Raw genomic sequence first — 23,800 nt, forward strand, 5'->3', positions numbered from 1 at the left:
TAATGCCACATTTCTATCATCATAAAACATTTGTCACCTTCTCATTTGAGGCAACCAAAGTCTCTGGTAGGAGCAAGGCTGATGCTTGTGTCAGTTTCTCTGAATCATTGGTGTAGGCATATGACTTTGATACCAAACACAGGCACGTTCATTGCTGTTTCTCACAAAACATAAAAACTGCTTTGGAGTTGGAATCTACCTACCATTTCTCAGCCAGAGAAGCCTGTATACAAATGGCCTTTGCATAAGGGCTTGCTGCCTTCTTTCTTTTTTTTCTAAATGAATAACAAATGAGAAGAAAGGGGACTAGAAGGGGAAAAAAATAAGTTTTAATGGAAACACATTTCATTTTTTGTTTTCTGCTTGCCATAAAACATTAACGTAGTAAACAAATTGATCTTTGCTCTTAAATTCTTTAATAACATACAGTATTTTGAGTTTTGTCATGGCTAAGGTATGGTTAAACCACGTTGTGTTGCTGGTCGCATTCAAACCTCTATTCTCACAGTTCTTTGACATCAGTCTACATTTTTAAAAATGAAAGTCGTGTGTAATCCACTTCTGTTCACAGACACCTTCATTAAAAGGTCGACCTTTTGGGGGGATGTTTCGGTATATTACTGGTAATGGTGTTTTCCTGACCAAAACTGCTTTTTCTTTGGACATAGTTCAAAGTCCATGGATTTTTGTGGTCAGCCTCTGCTTTGTGCAATACAGTACCTTTCTGAATGCTGCACCCCCACACAAGCAAAGCTTTTATAGGATGCTCTGAAACAGAGCTAATCCAATTGTAGGACTGTTACCATGGTGTTACAATAGCTGACAGAGGTATTTGAAATAGGGGTATGTAAAAAAAAAAAAAAAAAAGGAGAAAGTGTCACTTTGGTCCACTTTTCAGAGTGGTTGGTGTTATAATATATAACCTTTTTTTTTTTCTTTTTTAACGCAGTGTAGTTCACAATAATTTAAAATACTCTATAGACATTTAAATGATATACAATAATATAACTTAATTGGATTCCTCAATTGTACTTAACAAATACTATTCTAATATATTTACAGTACCTAGTACCACAAGACTGTGCATTACTGTGCTTGGGAGCTTTATTTGCTTCCTGTCAAGAATGTAGTGAAAGTACAGTATATCACTATTATTCAACAACAATACCCATGAATCAAAGGGATTTTTAAATTATATGGAGTGACTCTAGCATTTTGGGGGCTCCTGCTGACTTCTGTGGAGTTGCACTCGTTCACGCCAAGGCTGAGTTTGAATTTCTAGCTAGTATTTAGAAATCAACAGCAACAAGGGAAAAAATGAGCTCTTCAATTTTGGATTGCTCCATGGAGGCTCATCAAAGGAGTCTGATTTTCAGAGGGTAAGTGCTTGGGGTTGGTAAGACAGGTCCTCATAAGCATTTGAAGGAAGGTCCCCAGGTGATTAGTTACTTTTGATAGTACAGGTCCATAAATTCTGGAGGTAATCCTGGCTCATTCACACATCCAGCACGGGAGCTGGCAGAGCAGTAGCTCCACCACCCCAAAGTGCCAAGAGCACTGTGTGGTATGGGAAGTGCTCCCGTGTTCCGTGTCCCTGGCTGTGCAGACCCTCGATAAAAGTAATAAAATGAAACAAAAGCTAGAAATGCAGATACGCAGACCTTAGGAAATTTTTAATCCAAGTTTTCAGAAAATCAGGTAGGGACCCTTGCTGCAAGCAAACATAGGATTAAGTGTTCTGTGTACTAAGTGGGCATATCTGGCTTTGGGGTTTAAAAACACTAGATTTTACAGTAGTAAAGTATCTGAGGAATTTTTTTTTGATCTCTCATAGGGAAAAGGTGTGTGAATTAGAATTGAGTGTTGGTGTAAAAAGTCAGCTTCTTTCTCAACATACATGTATTTACTAGGGGGTACGTTATTGCCAGCCTTAGAATAACAACAACAGAGACTAACTCAAATACTAGCTTTCTTATGCTCATGAAGCCACCACAGCTCACAGGTTGCAGCAACCTAGAGCTCAGCTACCATATTTGTATTATCTTCTCTGTTCATACTGAGCATAAGTTATTTAAAACTATATGTAATATTAACTTTCAACCATTAAAGGCAAAATGCAATGCTTGGAAGATCCTGCCAGTGCATTTGTCAGCAAAGCAAAACCTTTGACATTTGTTGAAGCATGTATTCATATCCTAAAACTCTATGAGGAGCTGAGGGCAGGTGCTCCATGCCTTAAGCCTGAGTCTAAAAAGAGTCATTCTTATTCAGGAGGCAAGCGGGAAAAGTCTTTATCAAGCATTTGTAACCACAGTTTCGCGTGATCTTTCTGCTCAGTCTGGTAATTGCTTAAGGCCTACAGTAATTGAAATCTCTAATAGTGGAGTGGCAACAGATCAGTAGCATTGAAGAACTTAGGGAGAACCAAATACAAAAATCATAAAGTCAGAGTTCCAATAAGTTTACATTTAGTACAGAATTAAGACATAGCTACCCGTTAGTGCTTAGAATTTTTTGATACTATTAAAAACATAAATAATTATTTTCAATGTTCATTCAAAGAGTTCCAGTGTCACTGGCAGCTGATGTACTTTTGTTAACTTTATTTTTTTCCAAACTGATAGTGGAGTATTTCCACCATAGATTTTTTTCTCCCTACCAGTTGTTTTCTTTCTACCTGCTTTCTTAGAAACTCAGGTTTTTGCAGCAAGACTGCTGTGTTCTAGTCAGTGAAGGTTTCACTACCTAAAACAAAAAAAAAAAACAAAAAAAAAAATAAAAAGTCTTTATTTGCGCAGGGCTTAGGGGTTTTTTTTGTTGTAAAATAAGAGAAAATGTCTTTTTCTTTTGAATTTCATGGTAGCTGTGGTGCAATCAGCTTCTCTGATATGTATAACTTAAAACACATACTCAGAGAACTCTGCAACACCCAGATTGTAGTTAAAAAAAGAGAGAGGGAGAAAGTTTCATGTGGTTGTCAACATCACCTTAATCCTGTTACCCTTGTTTCCAAATCAGTTACAACAGCCAGCCAGCCAAAACGCACCATCCTTTGAAGTGTACGTAGTAGGATAGGGAGTGGTTGTTGTAGTGTTGTTTGTTTTGTATTGGTTCGTGTTTTGTTTTTTTGTTTTTTTCCCCGAAGAAGACTAGATGTGCAAAATGATGCTGTCGTCGTTTGTTGTACTCCACTTTCTTCACTCGTGGTTATTTGTTCTGTTCATTTGCACGTGATGCCATTATTTGCAGGTGAACACCTCTGTCCGCTCGCTACACGTGTTGCACTTCACAAAGCAGCACCAGTGGAATTTGCAATTGCATTGCCACACCTTGGTGTACTGGTGTGTGTTGTACCCTCTCCCACAGCACATCATGTCGCACCCATCCGCGTTGGGAGAGGTACGGTTGCAGAGTCGTCCCTGGGTACCGACGCTCCCCGTGGAAGCATCTTCCTCACAGTAGTTGGGTGACTTTTCGATATACACTAAATCTGTTTCCATGGGTTTCTGGTAACTCTTAATCTGCTTGATCTTCAGGAAGGTTGGCTGCCTTAGTCTACTGGCTCGTACCACCTCCACTTGCACTGCAGCATTGTATTTCTCTTTCAGAATATATCCAATCTCTCTGAATTTAGGAAGCGTGGTCCAGCAGGTCTTAGTTGTACAGGAACCTGAAACTCCATGACACTTGCACTCCAATTTCATTCTTTCTTCAAGAACCTGTGGATACAGACATTTGCATGTTGTTACTGCAGGAAAATGGTATCACAAACTTCCCTAAATCTCAGTCTGTTTAGTTCATATGAATATTAATTGCTACTGGTTGAAATTTTTCGAAGGCATGCTTAGAAATCTTCTCACTTCCCAGCAGAATGCTCATAACACATTTTGTTTTACATGGTGCCTGGTCAGAAATGCAGTGTCTGGTCATTTTATTACAAAAGATTTTCATTCCCTTTCCAAATATTGGAGAAGATTTACTCGAATTTCGGAAGATATGTCTTTAGAGACAAAGTAATTCATGGGACTCCAGGGGCATTTTAAAAAAGTCAAACTATTGTCATTTTGAAAACAGAAAAAATATGGGGTTTAGAAATGTTTTAAGATTCAGAATGTTTAACCTTAATTGCCTTAAGTAAAGTTCAAAGAATATTTTTAAAATTTTCACCGTCTTTAATATCACAGAAGAATATGTACTGTGTGGCTGAATACGCATCCATGTTCACTGCATAATGAAAAATTTTGCCTATGCTGGCAGAGGCAATAGCAGAATACCTACTAACTGTTTAACCCACAGAACATACCATCCGCTTTTAGAAGCAGCCCTCCTTGCAGTATCTACCCAAATATTGACCAAATGTTCAGCCACAGATGCATTTTCAGCAGTAGAGCAATGATTGCACAGTGTTAGAAGAAATAAAATCCACTGAAAGGTCCTGTTCAGCTGTGAGCCAAAGAGAGGTGGGAGTATTTATTATTGCTATGGCTTGAGGAGGTTAACCCAGCATCAGATGGTCCCTAGAAGGGACCCAAACACTGGCCGGTGCTTGGGTTCGCACTCCACTCCCAAGCTCCCACTTGGGCTGCAGCCGAGCCGCACCAGAACTGGCACGTCCATCCCTCCCTGAACATGACAGATGCCCGGGGGGACGACAAGCAGATGCCCTCCCGCTCCATGTTTGCAGCAGAGGGGAAACCGGCCTCACGGAAGCGCCTCTCTGTTTTTCTGCCCTCGTGCTACCACTTAAGCCTGACCACAATTACACCCACAGTCACCATTAGCTTATGAAAATCGAGGCCTAAGAACAAAGCAAGCGGATCTTTCCCCTTCGCAATGGGATGCTAACAAAGAAATACGAGCTACCGAGCTTGTCTTAAAGTATTACTGATGCTGCAGACCATCTCCTGTAGTGGTTTCACTGCAGATCCCAGAACATGACTGAAATGGGCAAGGGATAAAAGAGCCGAAATCTGAGTACAATGGCATAATGAAGTAGAAGGGAAGTAAAAAATGCTTACTGCTTAAGAAACTGGCCTTAAAATAAAAGCTATACAGATCTGGTTATCCCTGCAAATAGAGGGCACCCTCCTGAGTTGTTTGAGTTTCACTTAAATTGTATGTTTTGTTTTTTCCCGAATTTCTGGGGTTTCAATATTAAAGAGAATATTTGGTTTTGATTCTCCCTTGCCAACACACAGTAGCAAGTACAAGATATCTGACCATCCTATTCAAAAAAAAACCTTAGACCTTCTGGAACCACAGGCTTTTCCCAGGTCAAGGTCAAGTTAGCCTTTCAGAGGCAGAAAAGGTGATTTCTAGGATGGTTTGCTGGGTTAGAGAAGAAGTTCCCATAGCTGCAACTACTCTAAAAAGAAAATCGGCAAGGCAGTGATGGGCAGCTTTTTGTGGACACTGGAAAGACCACTGGTCTCCAACAAGCTGTATCACCTTCCTATCTTCCCTATGGAAAAAAAGAGAGAGCCTTCAGCTCCAGCAGCAGCATCTCAGTGACAGTGAGCAGAAAAATGCCTCATGAAACACCCCACGGTTTTTCAGGATTCCTCTTTCTCTACTTCATGCCTTTGCAGAAGGACATGTTTTTTCAAAGACTCCCAAACAAGATTCTAATCTAAGTTAAAATAACCTATTGGTATTTAGAAGTTCATGTGGATAGGTAAAAAATTGCTTGTAAGTGTTGCTTGATGTTGCTGAATTTTAAAAAAAAAAAAAAAGGAAGGAAAAAAAACAACAAAACAAACAAACAAACAAACAAAAAATCAAACAAACAAAAAACCCAAACAAACAAACAAAACAAAACTAGTCCATTTCTATGGCTGTTTCAACAATGCATCAACATGCAGCTGCAGCCACAAGACTGGCAGCAAAATCCACAACGAAGGGTGGAGGGAGGCAACCTTATCTACACCTTCACCAAAGAGCACTAAGATCTAAAGGCTTCCAGGAGACCATTACCAGTGGGATGGATCTGCCACACCTGATTTGTGCTCCTCTTCTCCCTAAGTAGTAAACCTTGGTGAAGAGCAGGTTTGTGGTTAAATACATGTTTTGTCAGGTTCTGCATGTGCTTGTGATGCACATTTTTTAGTTTGAAAAGGCCAAGTCAGTAACTTGCTCAGAGAATGGGAGGAGGTGATGCTTGTGAGGCTCCTTGTTCTTGTTGGGGCTCAGCGCTGGACACAGTTCCAAGGATCCTCCATCTCACTGGTGGACATGCTTCCCTGATACAACAGAAGGTGTTCCCGAAAAAAAACAAGGTATCACCCATTCTGCTGTCCTAGGTGATATCTTTGTATCTGTGTGTTTATATATGGATGTGTGTGCATATATACATTTGCTTGTGTGTGTTTGCCTTTGGTCGAGATGCTGCCAATTATATACAGCACTGCCTGGCACCCTCCGGTAGTACAATCTCCAGTAACTTTATGCTAAGTCTTGATTTCTTTTTTTGTCGTTGTCTTTCGGAAGGTCCAGTTTTGTGAGTCATTTTGCTGTATAGAAGCCTTTTTCACTGCTGTATTTTTTCAAAGGTTCCCACTGTTTATGATGGTGGAAGAACTTGCAAATGCAAGCCACGCAGGCTCAAAAAAACAGACGTTTAAAAAAGTATTAATTCATGATCCCAAAGCCAACCTCGCAGGTTTTTTTTATTTTTTTGGAGGCTTCTCTCATGAATGTGGAATGCTTGGGGTTACAACACTGAGCGCAGGCCCAATCATCAGGTAGTTAAATTCCTGAATGCTATAATTTGTGTACCCACAGTCAGCTGTGGGTATAAAATTGTGCCCAAAAACTTGGAGGTCAGGGAATACAAGGCCCAAACTAAGCAGAATCTAAGTAAGATTTTTTTTTTTCTCTTTTTTTCTTCCATCTTTCTACCCAAATGCTGCAGAGCGCTCCTCTTTGCTGACAAGCCAGCACCCTCTGGCTTTCCCAGAGTTATGTCTGTCTGCGTGGTATCTCGAGCAGCTTCCCACTGGGCCAGCAAGGTGCCAGTGGACCTGGCAGAAGTGGTAGGATTAGATCCTGTCCACTCAATGCTGTGAATGAAGAGTGACTAATGTTTTTCTTCCTAAATGTCCCTCCAGCTCAGTTTTCCTCAGCAAAATTCCCATCAAAGCTTTGACCCTGAGCCTCAAAGGTACTAATTTACTCAACTCTAATACAGTATGCCAAGCTAGGTGCCTGATTATAGATTGAAAATCATTAGCTCATATGACCCACACTCTCAGCAGTTTCATTTGTCATATGTCAGTGCCTCATATCTAATCTTGAATGGTTTACAGCAAGATCTACCTCCCAAAGCAAATTCCCATCATTGGACTGTGCTGCCTCAGACTAATTGTAGGAACATTCCTTAGGTCCCCTTTCCACATACGGGCCCACTCCCACCCCAGTATCATCTTGCCAAGTAAAATGTTCTAACTACTGCTACTTTGTTAAATGAATTGTGAAATATAATGTTAAAGCTTTCTTATTCCACATATTTTTATACCTATATAAATCATACACTGAAAATGCAATTTGAGGGTTGTCCGCTGCCAGTTAAGTAGAAAAAGACTTGCAAAGACTGAAATAAAACAAAATGATACGCATGAAAAGAAATTCATTTTTTCAAGTTCCATATCTAGACCCAACTGCATAACATCAGATACAGTTTCTGTACGTATTAAAAATCCTATCTGGATAAAATATGTAAAAACAATAGTAACATTTTGTGTGTGTTTGTTTTGGCTTGCCTTTTCTGGTTTGTGTTTTCCTTAGTGGAAATGCACATTTTTGGACCAGATGTTGAACGTAACAAAATCCATATTACTTTCTGACTGGAGTATCAAAAAGAAACAGAAAACTTTAGGAGTTTTCCCCCATCAAATATGCAAGTGATCAACTTTTGTTTGGGGTAATACCAGTACCAAAAGAAATGGATCCTCGTCGTAAGATGTCACCACCCCTTTGATACTTGAGCGGCTGCAGCCACAAGAGCTGATGGCTTGCCGATGGTGTGTGGGCACTGGCAAACCTTAGTCTCCACCACTGCTGACAAAATGCTGATCTCATGGACCCATCTGGGAAACAAGGTTGGGTTTGTCTGGGTTTGATTTTTTTAACTCTCATAGCCAGGGGTGTAACTAACATTAGTAGGGTGTAGTGCTACTCCTCTAATACAGATGTCCCGAAAATATTTTTCATTAACAGCAGATCACAGATGCCAAAAGTGAGCAGTTCATGCCATGCCTCCTTCAGTTGTGTCCAGCCATGCAAAGACATTGAGCCAGCAAGAGAAGAATACAGGTGCTTCATCTGCATATTTTTCTTTCTGCTCCTCTGTGAGGCTGCCCCATTAACCATCAAAACAGTATTTGCAGTCTGTGGGATGGGAGAGGAGGAACTGAATTACTGTACTTACTCCCTCTCTTGTCACATCCCTGTTTTTCATACTGTTCTCCCATTCGTTGGCAGGAAAATAAGTCTGGGATTTTGGGACCTGCTTACCATCAGATGAATGTTCCTATCATTATGAGGATGGGCTACACAGCCTAACCAATCTGTGCCTCTTCCTGGCCTTCTAGAAGATGACAAAATAGCTGCTAAGCTTGGGCAATCAACTGCTGCAATCAGTTAAAACTTTCTGAATTTTATTTTTACAGTATAATGTTTCAAAAAGAAAAAATCTTGAGAAACACCCTTCGAATCATCCCAAAACCAATGATGATTGCAGTATTTCACTCTCTTTGCTATGAAATTTGCTGTAAAGCTTGAAGGTAAGGTTTTAAATATCATCTTAAAGGGATGAAAAGAGATGTCAGGTTTGAAGGGGTGCAATAATATTTTATTAGATGGATGATATCTGTCTTCCATACATTGCATGGTATGCATGGGCATGCTCATTTCTAGAATAAAACCATTTAGCAGTCCTAAAATATTTGGCTATTCCCCCTCTCTAATTTTAAAGCAAAGTGTTCAAAAAGTAGGGTAGTAACAGATGTAGCTCCTGGCAGTCGATGTTAAGGGTGTGTTTCTGGAAGGAAAAAAAAAAACAGGCTAGTAAAGCCAGCTCAACTGGAAGCAGGAGAACTATCCTCATGAGATTTTGAGCTGAAGCTTGCATATTCAGGACATATGGATAAGCACTAGTTATCCATCCAACCCACCCAAGCTGTAACACCAAACTTTTGAAACTGGATTTATATCTGTCTGCAAATCAATTTAAGTGGGAAAGCAGAAAGTATGCCATCAAGCACAACTATCAAAAGCTTTTCTTTCACGAGTGTTCTCACAAGGGATGTGCGGTGAAATAGTTTGTCTCTTTTAGAGAAAGAAACTTTCAGCAAATTATGGACTCAGGGCTGTAAAACCTGGAAAGTCACATTCTTTGAATCACTGAAATGACTTAGGAAACAAAGTCACATTTTGAAGAATATTTTAGGCTTACAGAAGCACAAAATTAGTTGTCTCTCACTTTTGAAACTGGGATTCAGCCTCCACTGCAATTTCGGAGCATTTCATCCAGAGTCTTTTCCTAGGGATTGCTTCTAATTTCTATGTCCTGTTAGGAGACAGTGGGGGCAGTCTGCAACATATTAGGGCATGCTGTGCATCTTGCAGAGTGAGCTTATTAATTTAAATGTTTCCTGTGAGGTGAAGTAAGCTAACACTTTCTTACATGTTTCATGCAGAGACAACATATATGTATAAATATCCATAATAATGTACACACACACTCTCTACATACATATATATGTGTGTATGTATCTATATATATTATATATGTGTGTGTGTGTATATAATGTGTGTTTATGTATATATATAATGAATGGTGACCAACAAATCACCTCACTAACTGTTCTACTGACAAAGCATGTCAGCAAAAAAACCTTTCCCACTAGCACAGTCCTGTGGTGCCAGGAACTGTGAGAATGAGCCATGGCTTAGAAGGAAATATTGTCCCAAGTAATTGAATAATCTCTTCTGAAGACAGTCTTACTTTTTCTTTTGTCCCCACACTCTTATTGTTTTAAATGTAAGATATGACGTTGTTATCTTCCAAGCATCCCAAAAAAAACAAGGAAAACCTATTGACATTACAAAGGAATAAATATGGGGATGGTACCAGGCTGGCTTGCTGACAGTCAGTGTGATGGGCGTATCTCTGGAAGGGAAAGAAATAGGCCAGCTTTTTCTCCTCATAACCACAGCCATTGTCTGTCATAAGACTCTAATTGATAAACTGTTAGAAGCATTGCTTTTATTCTTTTTGGTAAAAGCTGTGATCTGCTACCAATTTGTCAGCTTGTTCTTTTCCTCCTCCTGCCTTCAAAACAAACAAACAGAAAAACCCATTTTTATAATTGAGATTCCCCATGAGAGCCAGTCATTGTTTTGAAGCTTTCAGCAAAAAGTAAAGATTAATGGTGTGCATTCCCAGTTGTTACTCTTTTTAAGTCCACTTATCCCAGAATAAAGATACTTGTTTCTAAAAATACATGGTAGAAAGCTGTCTCATAAAACAGCATCAAAACTAACTTGGTTTTGTTGGTATTTAATTTTTCATTATTCTATCAAAGTTTTGCCCACAGATCTCTCTGTAATGATTCAGACTTGCAACAAGCCATTCTTTCAGTAACATTTGCGTTAGTTACATTAGTTAGTAACATTACGTTAGTCTTCTTTTGGGGGCTTGTTTTTATTTACATTTGTACTTTCTGTCCTGAATCCTAGCGGCCATTTAAGAAATGATGGTGAAGTTAACTACTTTGCTCTTTTACACAGCACAGCGCTGTTTTGTCACAAAGCATAAATCTTCCATCAGTGGCGTCTCATGTTGCCAGGAATCACTAAGCATTTATGTCTTCCAAATGGCACCAATGGCAAGTTTAATATTTTGTAACTGGTGCTATTCATTACAAATTCATTAGAAACTTCACAGACTTGCCATTAGATGAAACAATTCTCAGAAATGCAATTCAGAGCCATTAGGGGATGCAATGTGGTGCAGTTAAGGGCTTCAGAAATTCCCTGAAAATCCTAAATATAATGTTTATTTTTTTTTTACAAAGAGATACTTTGTTAGAGTGTTGTGCTGAGCACCTCAGACTCAAGTTAAAGAGCCTCCGGAACTTTTCCGCCCCCCATCTGTTTGCTAGGTTTCTGCAATTATTTATACAGCTCACTGTTTTTTCCTCAAAGATAAATTCCTTAGGACTCTATTTTTAACAACAGTGAAATACTGGCAGGCCAGTTTTTGAGAACATCCCTACAAGAGCAAAACATTATAGTCGCTGCTATAGTTACAAATGCCTCTGACTCCCAGGCATGTCTGGGTCAAGCACTGGTAGAGATTGAGGATGGGCAAGATTCCTGCCCCGGCACATGAAAAAGTCCATGCGATGGTGTAAGAGAGCATCCGAGTAATTGTTCTGGGGCAAAACTGCTGGTCAGAGTCCCAGATATTAATGCTAGCAATGATCTTCTGGCCACCTGGTGAAGGTCTAATGAGGTCATGAGGGGCCATCACTGACTTCAGAGCGAGTTTGAGATAACTGTAGGTGGGACTGCAAGCTCTTTGCTTCCTGTTTCCCTCATATTTCTGTTTTAGGAGGCTCTGGGATTTAAAGAGAAGACTAAAATGAAGATAGCAGATTTATTGAATAAATATTGTTCTTACGTAACTCAAAAAGCCAATTTGGTATGACTGAAAAAGAACTGCGAGCCTTACCATTACAGATGTAAATGTAGGGGTTTTTAAGTAGCGAAAGTGCTGTGAAATCCCTGTAGGAAGCTACAAAAGCATATATTTACTTTACCATCTCTGCATTCCCTCCCTAGGCTTGAAATAATTACTTGAGAACTTCTGAAGAAACAAAGAAGTAAAAAAATCATCTGACTTGCCTGTGGTGTCCTTCTTACCTTTTATTCCTATTCATCACAAAGGAAAAATATCCTTACTTTAGTCCTTAATAATAGCAGTCATGAACCAGAAGTTTGGCTCCAAACTGGTTCCAAATTTTAAGACAAGTTGCATGCAGATCAACAAGATGGTACTGACAGAGTGTTACTCAGAGAGGTACAAGCTTTTCCCGGTTGCATTGTGAGATTTTTGGAAGGGAAAATAAGAGAGATGGAGGTTCAGTGTTGTGCTTCAGCAAGTGTATAGACATGAATGCAGTTATTTCTGACTTGAGTTTGAATGACTGCGTGCAGTATGTCAGAATGACATTCACACATAAGAAAAATCTGCTGGCTTCAGATTTTGTTTCAGGCTCACAATACAATCCAGGTTTAACCAAGACCCCCAAAACTGTCAAATTTCAGGTGAATATAGGTCAGATTTCAAGTTTACCTGTATTCTCAGAAGGCACTTGTGATTTTACATTGGATTGCACAAAACTCTGTGGTTGCTTTTCTAAAGGTCCAACCAAGAAACAAAGAAAACATATCCCAGTTTCCAGAGTTTTGTTCTAACCTTAAGTTTCAGTCAGTCTCAAATTGAGAATGTCTAATTTATACAAATAACCGATGATCTCAGATGAACCAAAATCACTAAGGATTATATACTGTACAACTTTGCATATTTATTTCATGGGAATGTATGTCAGCAACATTACATCTAAACATGACCCCCAAACCATCTTTTATATTAGCACATTCCTAGGGATTTGTTGTATTGTACTTAAAAACAAAACCAAAAATTTGCACCAAATCCTTTCAGTCATCTCTAGCTTTTGAAAACATTATTATGCACTAATTATTACAATGCAAATGTATGGGTATAAATAGTAACTTAAAACTGCCAGCAACAAAAAAGTGTGGGAATTCCAAAATGCTGTTTATGAAACAGTATATTTGGGGGAAAACCAAAAACAAAACCAATAAAAAAACTAAGTTGTCAGTATTTACAAGCCTTTTTACTCCTATCTCAAAAACACTGAAGTGAGTGTTAGTGTTCGAGTTTTTTGCAAGAACATTTGCAGAAAATGAAGGCTTTAGAAATGTTGAAAGAAACACATTTGCATGGATGCTGCTACCAGAAATATCTGTAAAAACACAGGCTTCCTTGGTTTGCTTATGTCCCCCTACTTATGAAATTCTGATGAAAAGTAAAAATGTAATTTGCTTAATAAGAATCAGCAATGTGGTCTAGTGGTTACTGGACTATATTTAGAACTGGGACACCTGGGATCAGTGCCTGGCTCATATATTGAGCTGCCTTCTGTCCTTGGGCAAGGGACCTCACTGTTCTCCATTTACGCATCCACTTTCCCTCTTTCGACTTTCTTTCACATGTAGACTGTAACATGTTCAAAACAGGACATGCATCAGCATCTCTGTGGGAGTGGCACTGTGCCCACCACAGAGGACGGCCAGTTTAGGCAGGGATGATAATGTATCTAGCAGTAATAAACACTCCCTTGCAAGTTTAACAAGTGGTTTCCGTCTTCTTTTGCATCCAAATGCAATGCATGAAGCTGAGGTGAAACACCCAGGCTAAGAGGAGTGACCAGACCTGGAGCTGGTCTTCCAAGCTGCTGGTTTTCCAAGAGCAGCTCTTACAGCAGTATGAGGTTCTCACACAGCCGTGGCAGCAAGTTTGGGGAAAAAAGTTTGTTCCCATCTCAAGGATGTTTTTTCTGTCTGGTTCTTCAGTCAGCTGTCTCCTTCACATCTGGAAACCTCAGTATCAAGCAGCAACTGAGTATCAATCCTGTCTCTACACTTGAGGTTATGACCCAGAACTGGTCTCTTTCACCACATTGAATTTAGATGGTCTTTCCATTCCAATGCGTAACTGTCCATGTACCACCTTCAGTTTCAGTGCACAGCCAACAGTAATCCCAGGAGGTTTTGTTGCATGCACTGGGTATTAATAAGCATTCTCCAAAACACAGGCAGTGAGATAATTGCAGTGCTTCTGTCACCACTGATTCAGCCGTCTCTGCCCGTCTCAGCAGCTAGTGCTTGGTGTAGGACTGAAAGCACACACTGTTTTAGAGAAATTGTCAGTCTAACTTTGGGGGCTAGGTGTGGAGGAGTGGTATATTGGAGTCTCCTACAAACACTGGAGGGTAGAAGCAACATTTTTTTACCTGGGTGAAAACACTTCAAAGGGTATAGTAAAATCTCCTGAGAGAGGTACATATTATGCAGAAATATTTATTTCACTTTTTAAAGAGTAAGCTTTGAGAGCTATAGGGATTATTATTCAATAGACATAAACAATGTAGCTCTCTGATGTTAATTGTTTCCAGTGCAAGCAACTCTAGTCAGAGTTGCAGGCATGAAACTGTTTCTTCTTTCAAAGTGACACTTGTCATATAGCTGTTTGTAGCCTGCCAGTGCCAAACAGACAATTGTGCATTTGTTATGAAGTGTTTATTTCATTAGAGCTGTGGTCAAAGTAGTGTTTTGGTTTGGGATGGAATGAATAACTGCAAGTGCTGTGGGAATTCAGCAATGCAGACACTCAGTTCTGTCCCATCACAAGCCCCAACATCTCTTGCTAGATTTTTGCACAGGAGATGAAGAGCAAAGATTTATCTTTAGGCCAAACAGCTCCAGCAAAGTCCTCTCTGTTATCAGTGGGACTGGAAAGAAGGCTTAAAAAGCAGAAACATTTAGAAGAACACCTGTAATACATGGCCAGCTCTGAATAAAAAGAAAGAGCAACAAAACGTTAAACGTCAGATGCCATCAGATAACTTGATGTGGGTGTGGGATAGCAGCAGAGAGAAGGGTAAGTTCTCAGGGAATGCCTCCTGCCACCACACCAGCCTCCCCCCATCCTCCAGCACACACGTTTCCCCATCCCTCGTCCTTTCTGGAGTACCTTTCTTCCAGCCTCATTGTTGTGCAAGTTCATCAGCCTCCGTGCATTCTTTTTGATTTCTCGGGCATCAACAAACCTCCGGGAGAACTCAATGCCGTATCTGATATCCGCAGAGCAGCCTCCCCACTTCCAGCCCTCCTCCTGGTTGTAGTAGCCCTGTTTCTCTCGGTCACAGCCACAATTGCTGAGGTTGCCCTGGCTGCAGGCGGCCGTGACAGCATGTGCAACCCCGGCAGCAGTAATGGCATAGGTGAACGCAGCTTCCCTGCTTCCTGTGGAGAGAAGCCAAAAGCTGATGGGTTTGCAGAAAGGCAGCACTTACTTGCTAAAGAAAGTACACACATTATCTACAGCAAAGGTGTCAGGCAGGGATGTGAGGAGGGCATTACTTCTGGTGTGTTATTTCTCGTTCTTACAGAATTACATATGTAGTTAAAACGCTTGGCTCAACTAAAGCATATTACCCCAGGTCAGCACCAGCCATGTGACAGTCCCATCTAACCCCCTTCACCAGGGAATTTGGCAGTAAGTCAGGGCAGTGCTGAGGCAACATAATGTAGTTTTATTTTACACTGTTTTGTTTGTAAGCTGAACTTTATCTGTCTCAGATGAATAATACATGAGTCACTGGTAGCAATGCTCACCAGAAAACAATAGTTACCTTTAATCATTGGCAGTGCATGGGAAAAGAAAAGTGTTCAGACAATATAAGAAATACCAGACCCTTTCAGATGCGCAAGAAGCTTAGGACACAAATGTAGAAGATTATTAATCCACCTTTATAAATGCTCCAGTAGTATCCATTAGTGATGCTAAGTGTAAAGTATTGCAAGGGAGGTCTGTAGACATCAGTTAGGTAGATTTTGGTTTTTTTCAAGATAAAGTAGAGGCTACCCCTCTCCCCTGCTGACTTCTCTTGCAGACTAGTTTTGCTATAATGACCCTTTTGCATTCCCACTCTGACTCAAACCTCTGCTCTACCTTGGCTATTGAGCATACAGGCAGTATGGAAGTGCTGTGGCAGCATTATTTCCTCTCCAAAACTAGTGAGATACTGTCATGGAAGCAGTCCCGTTTAGAAAAAAAGTCTTTTTAGGAAAAAGTTCTTTAAATTTTATTATTATGGTGCCAGTAGTTTCCAAGGTTCCTCATTCCCAATGCCATGTTATACCTGTTGACACTGAGTATATGAAGAGAGGCAAATTAACCCCCTTTCTTTACTAGACCCTGGTTGGCAGAGTTGCCTGTGGGATGCACATATCCAAGGAGATACAGAGGCAGAACAATTGAAAGGGATGCTACATCCCATTCCAGTTCTCATGTGAGACCACACTCTGTCACTGACTTAATGTAGGGCTGGATCGGCCCTTGGTGTTTTGCTGTTCGTATTTATAATGTTTCCCTACATGTTCCCTTCTCAGTGCTACCATTGTTTTCCTCTGTGTGTTTATTTGGTGATAAGCAGACAATCTCATAATACCACAGCCAAAGAACACCTGTAAAGAATTTACAGAAAGTTGCTGAAATGCTTTAATAACCACACACAGGGCTTTAATATTGTTAATTGATTTGGGAAGGAGAGAAGAAAAAGGAAAAAAAAGCTTGGAAACTACTTTAAATTTTTCATTTCAGATTCACAGATATCATAGCTGTTCTGGAATGATCACTTCACAGTGTGGAGGTTTTTATGTTTTATGTTTCTTATTTTCATAGATAGCTTCCTGAAAGGTTACACCACTGCTGGATATGAGAAAGAACCTACAAGAAACAATCATAAAGCGTTTTTTAGTACCATTTACTTGTTTCTCCAAAGCAATAAAAAAGAAACTTAAGGTAAGAGAAAAATAAAGGGGTGTTATGTTCTTCAGGTACCAAGCAGGTTAAACTGACATGTGTGTTATTTGAGTACATTGCGCAATAGAACAACTCACTTTGCTTTCAGACACACAAGTGTTTTGTTGGGGTCTACGATGTGTGTAGTCTGGTTCAGTGGTTCCTAAACCGTGGTCAACAGAACACTGGTGGTCCAGGAGGCCATGGTAAAGGGTTCGCAGCTAATCCACAGAGCCATATTAAACACTGTTTTAAATAGTGTTTTCAATTAAAAGTTTGAGGATAATGATGCCTGGTGGTCCACAAGAAATTGTGAGGGTTGATAGCAATCCAAAAAAGTTTGGGAACCTCTGTTGTAGTTCCTAGTGTGTTCTCTAAAAACGTGTATTGATATTCACTCCTCTCTTCTTCACCTGCTAGCTGAAGTCAAAGCCAAGGCCTATGTTTTAAAATATATCCTGTTGGCTTGCAGGATTTCTTTCTTTACCTCCCTCCAAAAAAAAATAATCTTTGCTTATTCTATAAATTGGAAGAGTAGAGATATTATATATAATAGAAACTACATATATAGATACATTTTTCCTTCCTCTTCAGGATAAGAATAAATGAGGGGGCAAAATGAGACCCAGGAAAATGTTTTAGTTCAAACACCTTTGAAAGACAGGTAGAAATACTTATAAACAAGCAGAAATATATTCCTGCTGGGCAACATAGCAGCTGTGAGCTACAGTTCAGTAGATTTACTCAGAGATTAACCAGACAGAGGTTGCTTACATTGTATGTTTAAGCTCAATGTATTCCACAAGTATTCAGACAAGTTAAGCCATTTTACCATGGCCGCTGTGTCCATGACCTGTCCGTGAGTTTTCACGTGGCACTTCCTTTGAGCAGTTCTGTAAAACTAAAGAATATCCTGTATTTATCTGCCTTCTGCCGCCCCTTGTTCCCGTTACACTCCTGATTACCTTCAAAAATAGATAAAAACATCTTTCCTGCACCCACTTGAAAGCTATAGCAGTCATGGAATTACCTCAGGTCATGGGATAATACAAAATGGAAGCTTCTTTAGAATTGACTCTGGAAGATACTCTGGAGTCAATACCAATGGAATTGATTCTCTGAAGATATTACTCTTCTGTTTCAATGCAGCGCTAACATAAGAAGGGTTCCGAAATAAGATCTGGCTTGAAAATCAGATTCCTTTTGCAAGTTAAGTTGTCCTGCTAAGACTTAAGTTTTTTTGGGTTTAGGTTTTTTTTACTAGAGGATGTTCCAAAACTTCTCTTGAACTTCAGTGTAAGCATTACCTCAGCAGTTCTCTAAAGTCCTAGGATCAGTAGAGTCTATCAGAAAATGCTGATGGAGGAGGGAGGGGAACTCCTGTGCCCAAATAATGTGTCTGCCGTACACAAAGCTTTCCATTAGCATGTCATCTCTTGGAAACAGTTCTAAGCAAGTCTTTGTTAGACAGCTAAAAATATTTAAGTAATTATTTCTGTGATATCTGAATGGAGAACAATAATCTCATTTAATGGAATTTTCTAAGATTTTAAAAACATTTTTGTTCTGCAACAGAACAGAGACAAGATTTTCCAGGAACACTCATGGAGAAAGTTTGTAAATATGAGAAGATTTGGGATTTGACCCAACTTTGAAGCTAGTTTGTTGGGGTTTCTTTCCAGGGAATATCCTAGCCACGTGGTTATTTGACACTATATATGCTCACTATCCATGTCTCAGGAGAAAAAATCTTGTTTGACTTTTTAATGTTTTCTATCATGTAGACCAGAAACCTGTGGAGATTTTATTTTGGTGGAAAATACATGTTTTTGTGTGACCCTTTAATTCATCCATTTCCCTCTTAGACATGCCTGTTCCGATTTCAAAAACAGATCTGATTTAATTCCAAAATACAGAATTTCTGTTTTCATGAATAACGTGAATGTTACTCTTTCTGATCTAATAACTGTGTTATCTAAGAATTCCAATAGTGGGTCATCACCAGTACTCATTGCAATGAAGCCTTTTGTCTGTGGTGAAGGTGCTGAAAGTCACTTCTTGCAATCTTCTGGGCCGTAAGTGAAGTCTTGCCTGTCGTCTACTGGTCTGAGTTGCTGCCATTTGCTTGAGTTCATTTGCATTCTGAGGGCTGTATTTTTAAAGTCCTCTAATACCCAGTAATGGAGGCAGTTGCTGCTCAGACAGACAGATATTTGATCATTGCTTCCTAAAATGAGAGATTTCTGGCAGATAGGGTGAGAGGAGCTTATTAATCCGTTGTTGGAGTCATGGAGCAGCCTACACTTTACCTCTAATTTAGATGTCATCTCTAAGTTTTAGACTGCCAGCTGAGCACTAAACTTAGCATGGTCTGATGTGGAAATTATTACAAGTTACATAATTGCTATCCTTTACTATACTCCAGCACACATATATACAGCAGCGTATTTTCAGCATGTAACCACTATCAGCTGAGAATTGTGCATGCTAAATACAGATTTTGATCATTTAACTGTGAGTGCAGGGTTAAAGGTTTAAGTGTTTCATAGTTATTAGCATGGCTTCAATTTTTTCTGAGTAACTAGATGAGAATATTGTTGTTCCACACATCATTCTGAAATAGCTTATGTCAGCAGCTACTTGAATAAGACTGCCACTGAATGTCAGCTATTACAACTGTAATTTAACTTGAAATATTAAACTGTAGAATGTATGTTGTTTAGCCAGCAATTTGCTAAATCTTGGGTCAACAATGATAGAAAAAAATACTGCACGCTGCTGTTAAACACAACAAATTCCTCATGTACTTACACAAGACACCAGATTGATTATATGACACAATACAACATAGGCCAGTGGTAAGAAGAAATGAACCACCACAGAAGTTTGATTTTTTTGCCAAACCTATCCTTTTCAACAAGTCTTCTTTTGCGAGTGAAAGCTGAGGACACGTTGAGTCATTTTTTATGGGCAAAACACAATAGATACCTCTAGATGAGTAAACTAAAACTCAGACAACTAAGTAGGGCTGGATGAAGACTTTCACAGACAAGTTTAGTTCCTTTGTAGTTTTGTATTTTATTCAACACACTCATTAGCAATTCTCGAGGAAAATAGTACAGGCTCTTCTCTTTGGGTTCTATCCAAGGGCAACACAAGTCAGCGAGAGTTTTCTCACTGTCTGGAGCAGATCCCTTCTCTATTTGCATTTTCAGTTTAATTAATTTTGGTCTTCTTCGATTATAATCTAAAAGCAGGGATTGGTTTAATTTCTCTATCCCTCTAATTTACTACACCTGATGCTACATGTCAGAAATATAGACTACTGAAATGACTTTGTACAAGCAGAAAAAAGCACTGTAGAAAAGCAGGGCAGGCAGAACCCTCAGGAGTGTCTCTAATCCATCCCACAAACCTAACGTAGACTAATAACACAGGTGTCCTTCACAATAGCTTTTTATTTACCCTGCTGTTAAAGATCTTAAGTGGTGGGGATTCTACAACCTATTCCAGTGCCTTGGGACCCCTATTGGTCCACATTTTAGTAATATTAACCTGAAAGTGTCTTTCTGAACACAAACCCACTGCTGCTTTCTCTACAGATGCCAAGAACTCATTTCTCCCTTCTTCTAGCAGCAGCCCTTAAATATTTAAAGACTTCTATCCATTTCTAGATGTGTTACACCGTTAGTCCTTACAGAGTGGTTTCAGGATCTTTCCCCCTGCTCTCACTGGGCTCTCCCAACAGGTTGGTCTGTGCCTTGTGGTGCTGGAGATGTGACAGGGAGCTCTGGCTGAGGCCTTGTCTGCTTGGGGCTAAAGCAGAAGGAGCTCTTCATATGTCTGCTATGTTTCACTCCTGTTTACTCATGCCAGCATGGTGTTTTCACAGCAGCAGGACATTTTTGACTCTTGCTCAGTTTGCAGTTGTCTTCTGTGCAGCTGCTATCACACCAGATGTTCCCCATCTTGCATTTGTGCAGCTGATTATTCCCATGTATAGATCCCTATGTGTTTGTTGTTCCGATTTGCCTCCTCTTTACTTTTGTTTTCTTTTCTCTTTTTCTTTCCTCTTTTCTTTTTCTCCTCCTTTTCCTTTTTTCTTCTTTCTTTCTTCTCTTTTTCCTTTTTTGACTTTTTGCTTTTTCCTTTTTTTCTTTTTCTTCTATTCTTTCCTTTTTTCTTTTTTCTCCTCCCTTTCTCCTTATTTCCCTTTTTCTTTTTACATTTTCATTTTGTCTTTTTCTTCTTTCTTCTTGTTTTTCCTTTTTCTTTTTTCTCTTTTATTTTTTCTTTTTTTTCTTTTTCTTTTTTTCTTTTTTTTTTCTATTTTTTATTTTTGCTTCTTTTCCAGACCATTTCTCCATGATCATTTTCAATTTTGACCCAAACTTCTTCCAACTACCCTATAGTCCTTTCCAGACTGTTATCAGTTGTAAATTGAAAGAGCAAAGCTTATTCCCCTTGGTCAAGTCAAGAGTATAACACTGACAGGTCCTAGATCCAGCACAGATTACAATGGAAACCTAGTTAGTACATCCTTTCATTTTGATAACTGCTTTCCAAGTACGATTTCCAGACAGTGTGTAACCACTTGGCATTTCCTTAGTTTTCTTATGAGAATGTCATATAAAGCAGTGTCAAAAACTTCATTGAAGTCCAAAATATATGGTACAAACTGCTGTTTCTCTGCTTCTGAGGCTCTGGGTGGCAAAAGAAGGAAATTAGATTGGTTTAACATGATTTGCTCCTGACAGATCCTTGTTGACTGTCATCTCCTTGTTTTCGGTTATGAGCTTACAAATGGGTTTTTGTTCCCACATGTTTTCACTTACTGAAGTTAAGCAGATTGGTCCTATAATTCCTTTCTTCTTTTTTTTTTTTTTTTTTCTTTTAAACAGAAGCAATAAATTCATCTTTCAAATTCTTCTTAATTAGAATTCTCCACTAGTGTTCAGTGCTAACGGCTGTCAGGACTAATGGCTTTAAAATGGCTTCATTAAATGTTCTGAGATGAGGGACACCTAACTAGAAAGATTCAACCTGTCCAAATATTAATACTTCTCTCTATCTAATGCTGAGATGGCATTCCTCTATCAATGATATTAGCTTTATCATAATTTGTCAATGATGATGACATTGTCCTTGGTTTACACTCTCCTGAGGGGTCCACTTTACTGAGTAGTGGACCAGCCTTTTTTTCTTCATCTTCCACTCACTGACAAAGCACTGAGTGAATTATTACTGTGTACCCTGTTGTCAAAAAAACAGATATAGTCATCCATGGTATTGAGGTTCCCCTTGTAGAACCTGTGCTTAGAAGTGCTCCTGAATGATGAACCTGGTGCAGATTGAATACCTGTTACCTTGGCAGGACTTTCTGGTCAAATCTGGTGGAGTCTTCTGATGGACACATTACTTAATGTTCCCTTTAGAATATTTTTTTTCCCATTTCCTCCCTAAAACATATTTTTCTACTATGGTCTAATTAAAATTCTCTTGTTTAATTTTATTTCATCCACACAGGTCTGTTTAGTTGGCCTAGAGCTAGAGCAGAAGTTGCACATGATTTCAGTAGCTTTTTCCTAGGCTGTATCTGATGTCTGTTTCCAACTACACTTGGTTGGAATGCAGAACAGAGCAGATTTCAAAGCTGAAAATGTGTAGTGCTGTGACATAATGGTTTATTTTCAGATACTTCTCTTATTCAGCAATTTTCATCTCTAGACTCCCACTAAGTTTTTATGGTTGGAGGTGCCAGAATTTTGGCCATGAGTTTAGAATCACTCTGTTAACTGGATTTTCTGCTGCTTATGTGGGTTAGTCAAATTTTACTTTAGAATGAGTTGTGTATGAGCCACATTTCACACTTGCCATTTAGCAGGTCCTTGCTGGCACTATTTATATACTTTTAGAAGTATGTCTATAAAAAAGAGCCATTTACTATGCCTCTGCCTTTCACATTTTTTCAAGCATTTTTCCAATTTCATGGTTATTTTCTAAAGGCTTGGTGGTACTTTCCACGGTGGTTTCTGTAATGAGGCTTCCAACAATTTACAGGGCTTTTTTACTTCATTTACCCCCAAAACATATTCAGTTAACTCCTGGCAACCATGAACAATAGTCAGCATTTCTGTTCCAAAGTGAGCGTAATTCTGTTGTGTTTTTGACTGTCTTTTGGCAGCATGTCCCTTGGTGGAGTTTTCTGGGACAGCTCCTGTGAGGTTTGTAAGTTAGCTGTGATCTTTGAAAGGATGTTTAGACATGCCAAGAGAAATATGGAATCTTGGGGCTCTCCCCTGTAAAACTGTGTTTGTTGTAAAAAACAATCTGTATCTCAGTCTTAACAGAAAATGGGGAAATTGAGTTTTAATCCAAAAGAACCACTGCTTGTTTTTGTCAAGGTTTAGTCAGAACATGGTGCTATGCGTTCTTTTAAAGAACACACAAGAGCATGGCTTGAGAAATACACAGTGCACAAAGCACAAAGGGGCAGTTCCCAGATACACTGCGTACCATTGAGAAAAGCCTGTGCAGTGTCACAGCCGGCTGTGTTTTCACAATGCTGCTGCTCATACTGTCACGGTAGTATGTGGGAAGCAATAGCTGGAGCAGAGAGATTGTCTCCTGCCTGCGTTCTCTTCTGGACTAAGTGACATCCTGTTGTGGGACTTAATGATTCCCTGCTGAATGTTGTCTGCTTTTTCTTTTCAGTGATGACTAGCGGTTTCATATGTCATAATATGTGAAAGCTCAGCTGGAGGCACCTTGCAGTGTACTGGGCTATTAATTCTTTGCACACTTCCTCAGAAAGCATGGACTCCTGAAAGCACCTTGGAGAAACTGGGTCCTAAAGTATGCTAACATCTTTAAATTAAATGGGGCTACGAGGAATCAGATGTTGTCATATATTCTATTATATTCCAGTCTATTAATTCAACCACCTCAATCTATTCACTATAGCAGTTCTTATGTGCAGGATTTGCCAATGCACTGTGGTGTCTTTTTTTAAGGGCATTTCACAGGGAGAAATAAAATGACATTTAAGAAATAGGGAAGGGAATCTATAGCTATGTGGGCACATAGTTTTCTTTTTTTTTTAGGCTTAGTCTTGATAGTGTTCTT

At 39.4% G+C, this 23,800-nt stretch overlaps 1 protein-coding gene and 1 long non-coding RNA gene across 7 annotated transcripts in view; one reads left to right on the forward strand and one right to left on the reverse strand.

The window, feature by feature from the left end:
* Nucleotides 1-307: 307 nt before the first annotated feature.
* Nucleotides 308-23,800, reverse strand: part of WNT7B (Wnt family member 7B) — a 97,619-nt gene continuing 74,126 nt past the window's right edge. For all 6 annotated transcript variants that reach the window (XM_005509524.3, XM_005509523.3, XM_065033269.1 and 3 more), the window contains exons 3-4: nucleotides 14,843-15,114; nucleotides 308-3,719 (exon numbers count right to left, since the gene is read on the reverse strand). In XM_005509524.3, the coding sequence (XP_005509581.1) occupies nucleotides 3,240-3,719; nucleotides 14,843-15,114 (752 nt within the window). In that variant the 3' untranslated portion in view covers nucleotides 308-3,239. The remainder of the gene's footprint in view (nucleotides 3,720-14,842; nucleotides 15,115-23,800) is intronic.
* LOC110364024 (uncharacterized) lies at nucleotides 5,916-17,151 on the forward strand. Its single transcript, XR_002422479.2, has 4 exons — nucleotides 5,916-6,275; nucleotides 8,215-8,310; nucleotides 8,667-8,780; nucleotides 16,556-17,151. It is a non-coding gene; the product is annotated as an uncharacterized LOC110364024 (long non-coding RNA).

Source organism: Columba livia, chromosome 1, assembly GCF_036013475.1.
Source record: "Columba livia isolate bColLiv1 breed racing homer chromosome 1, bColLiv1.pat.W.v2, whole genome shotgun sequence".
NCBI classification, from domain to species: domain Eukaryota; kingdom Metazoa; phylum Chordata; class Aves; order Columbiformes; family Columbidae; genus Columba; species Columba livia.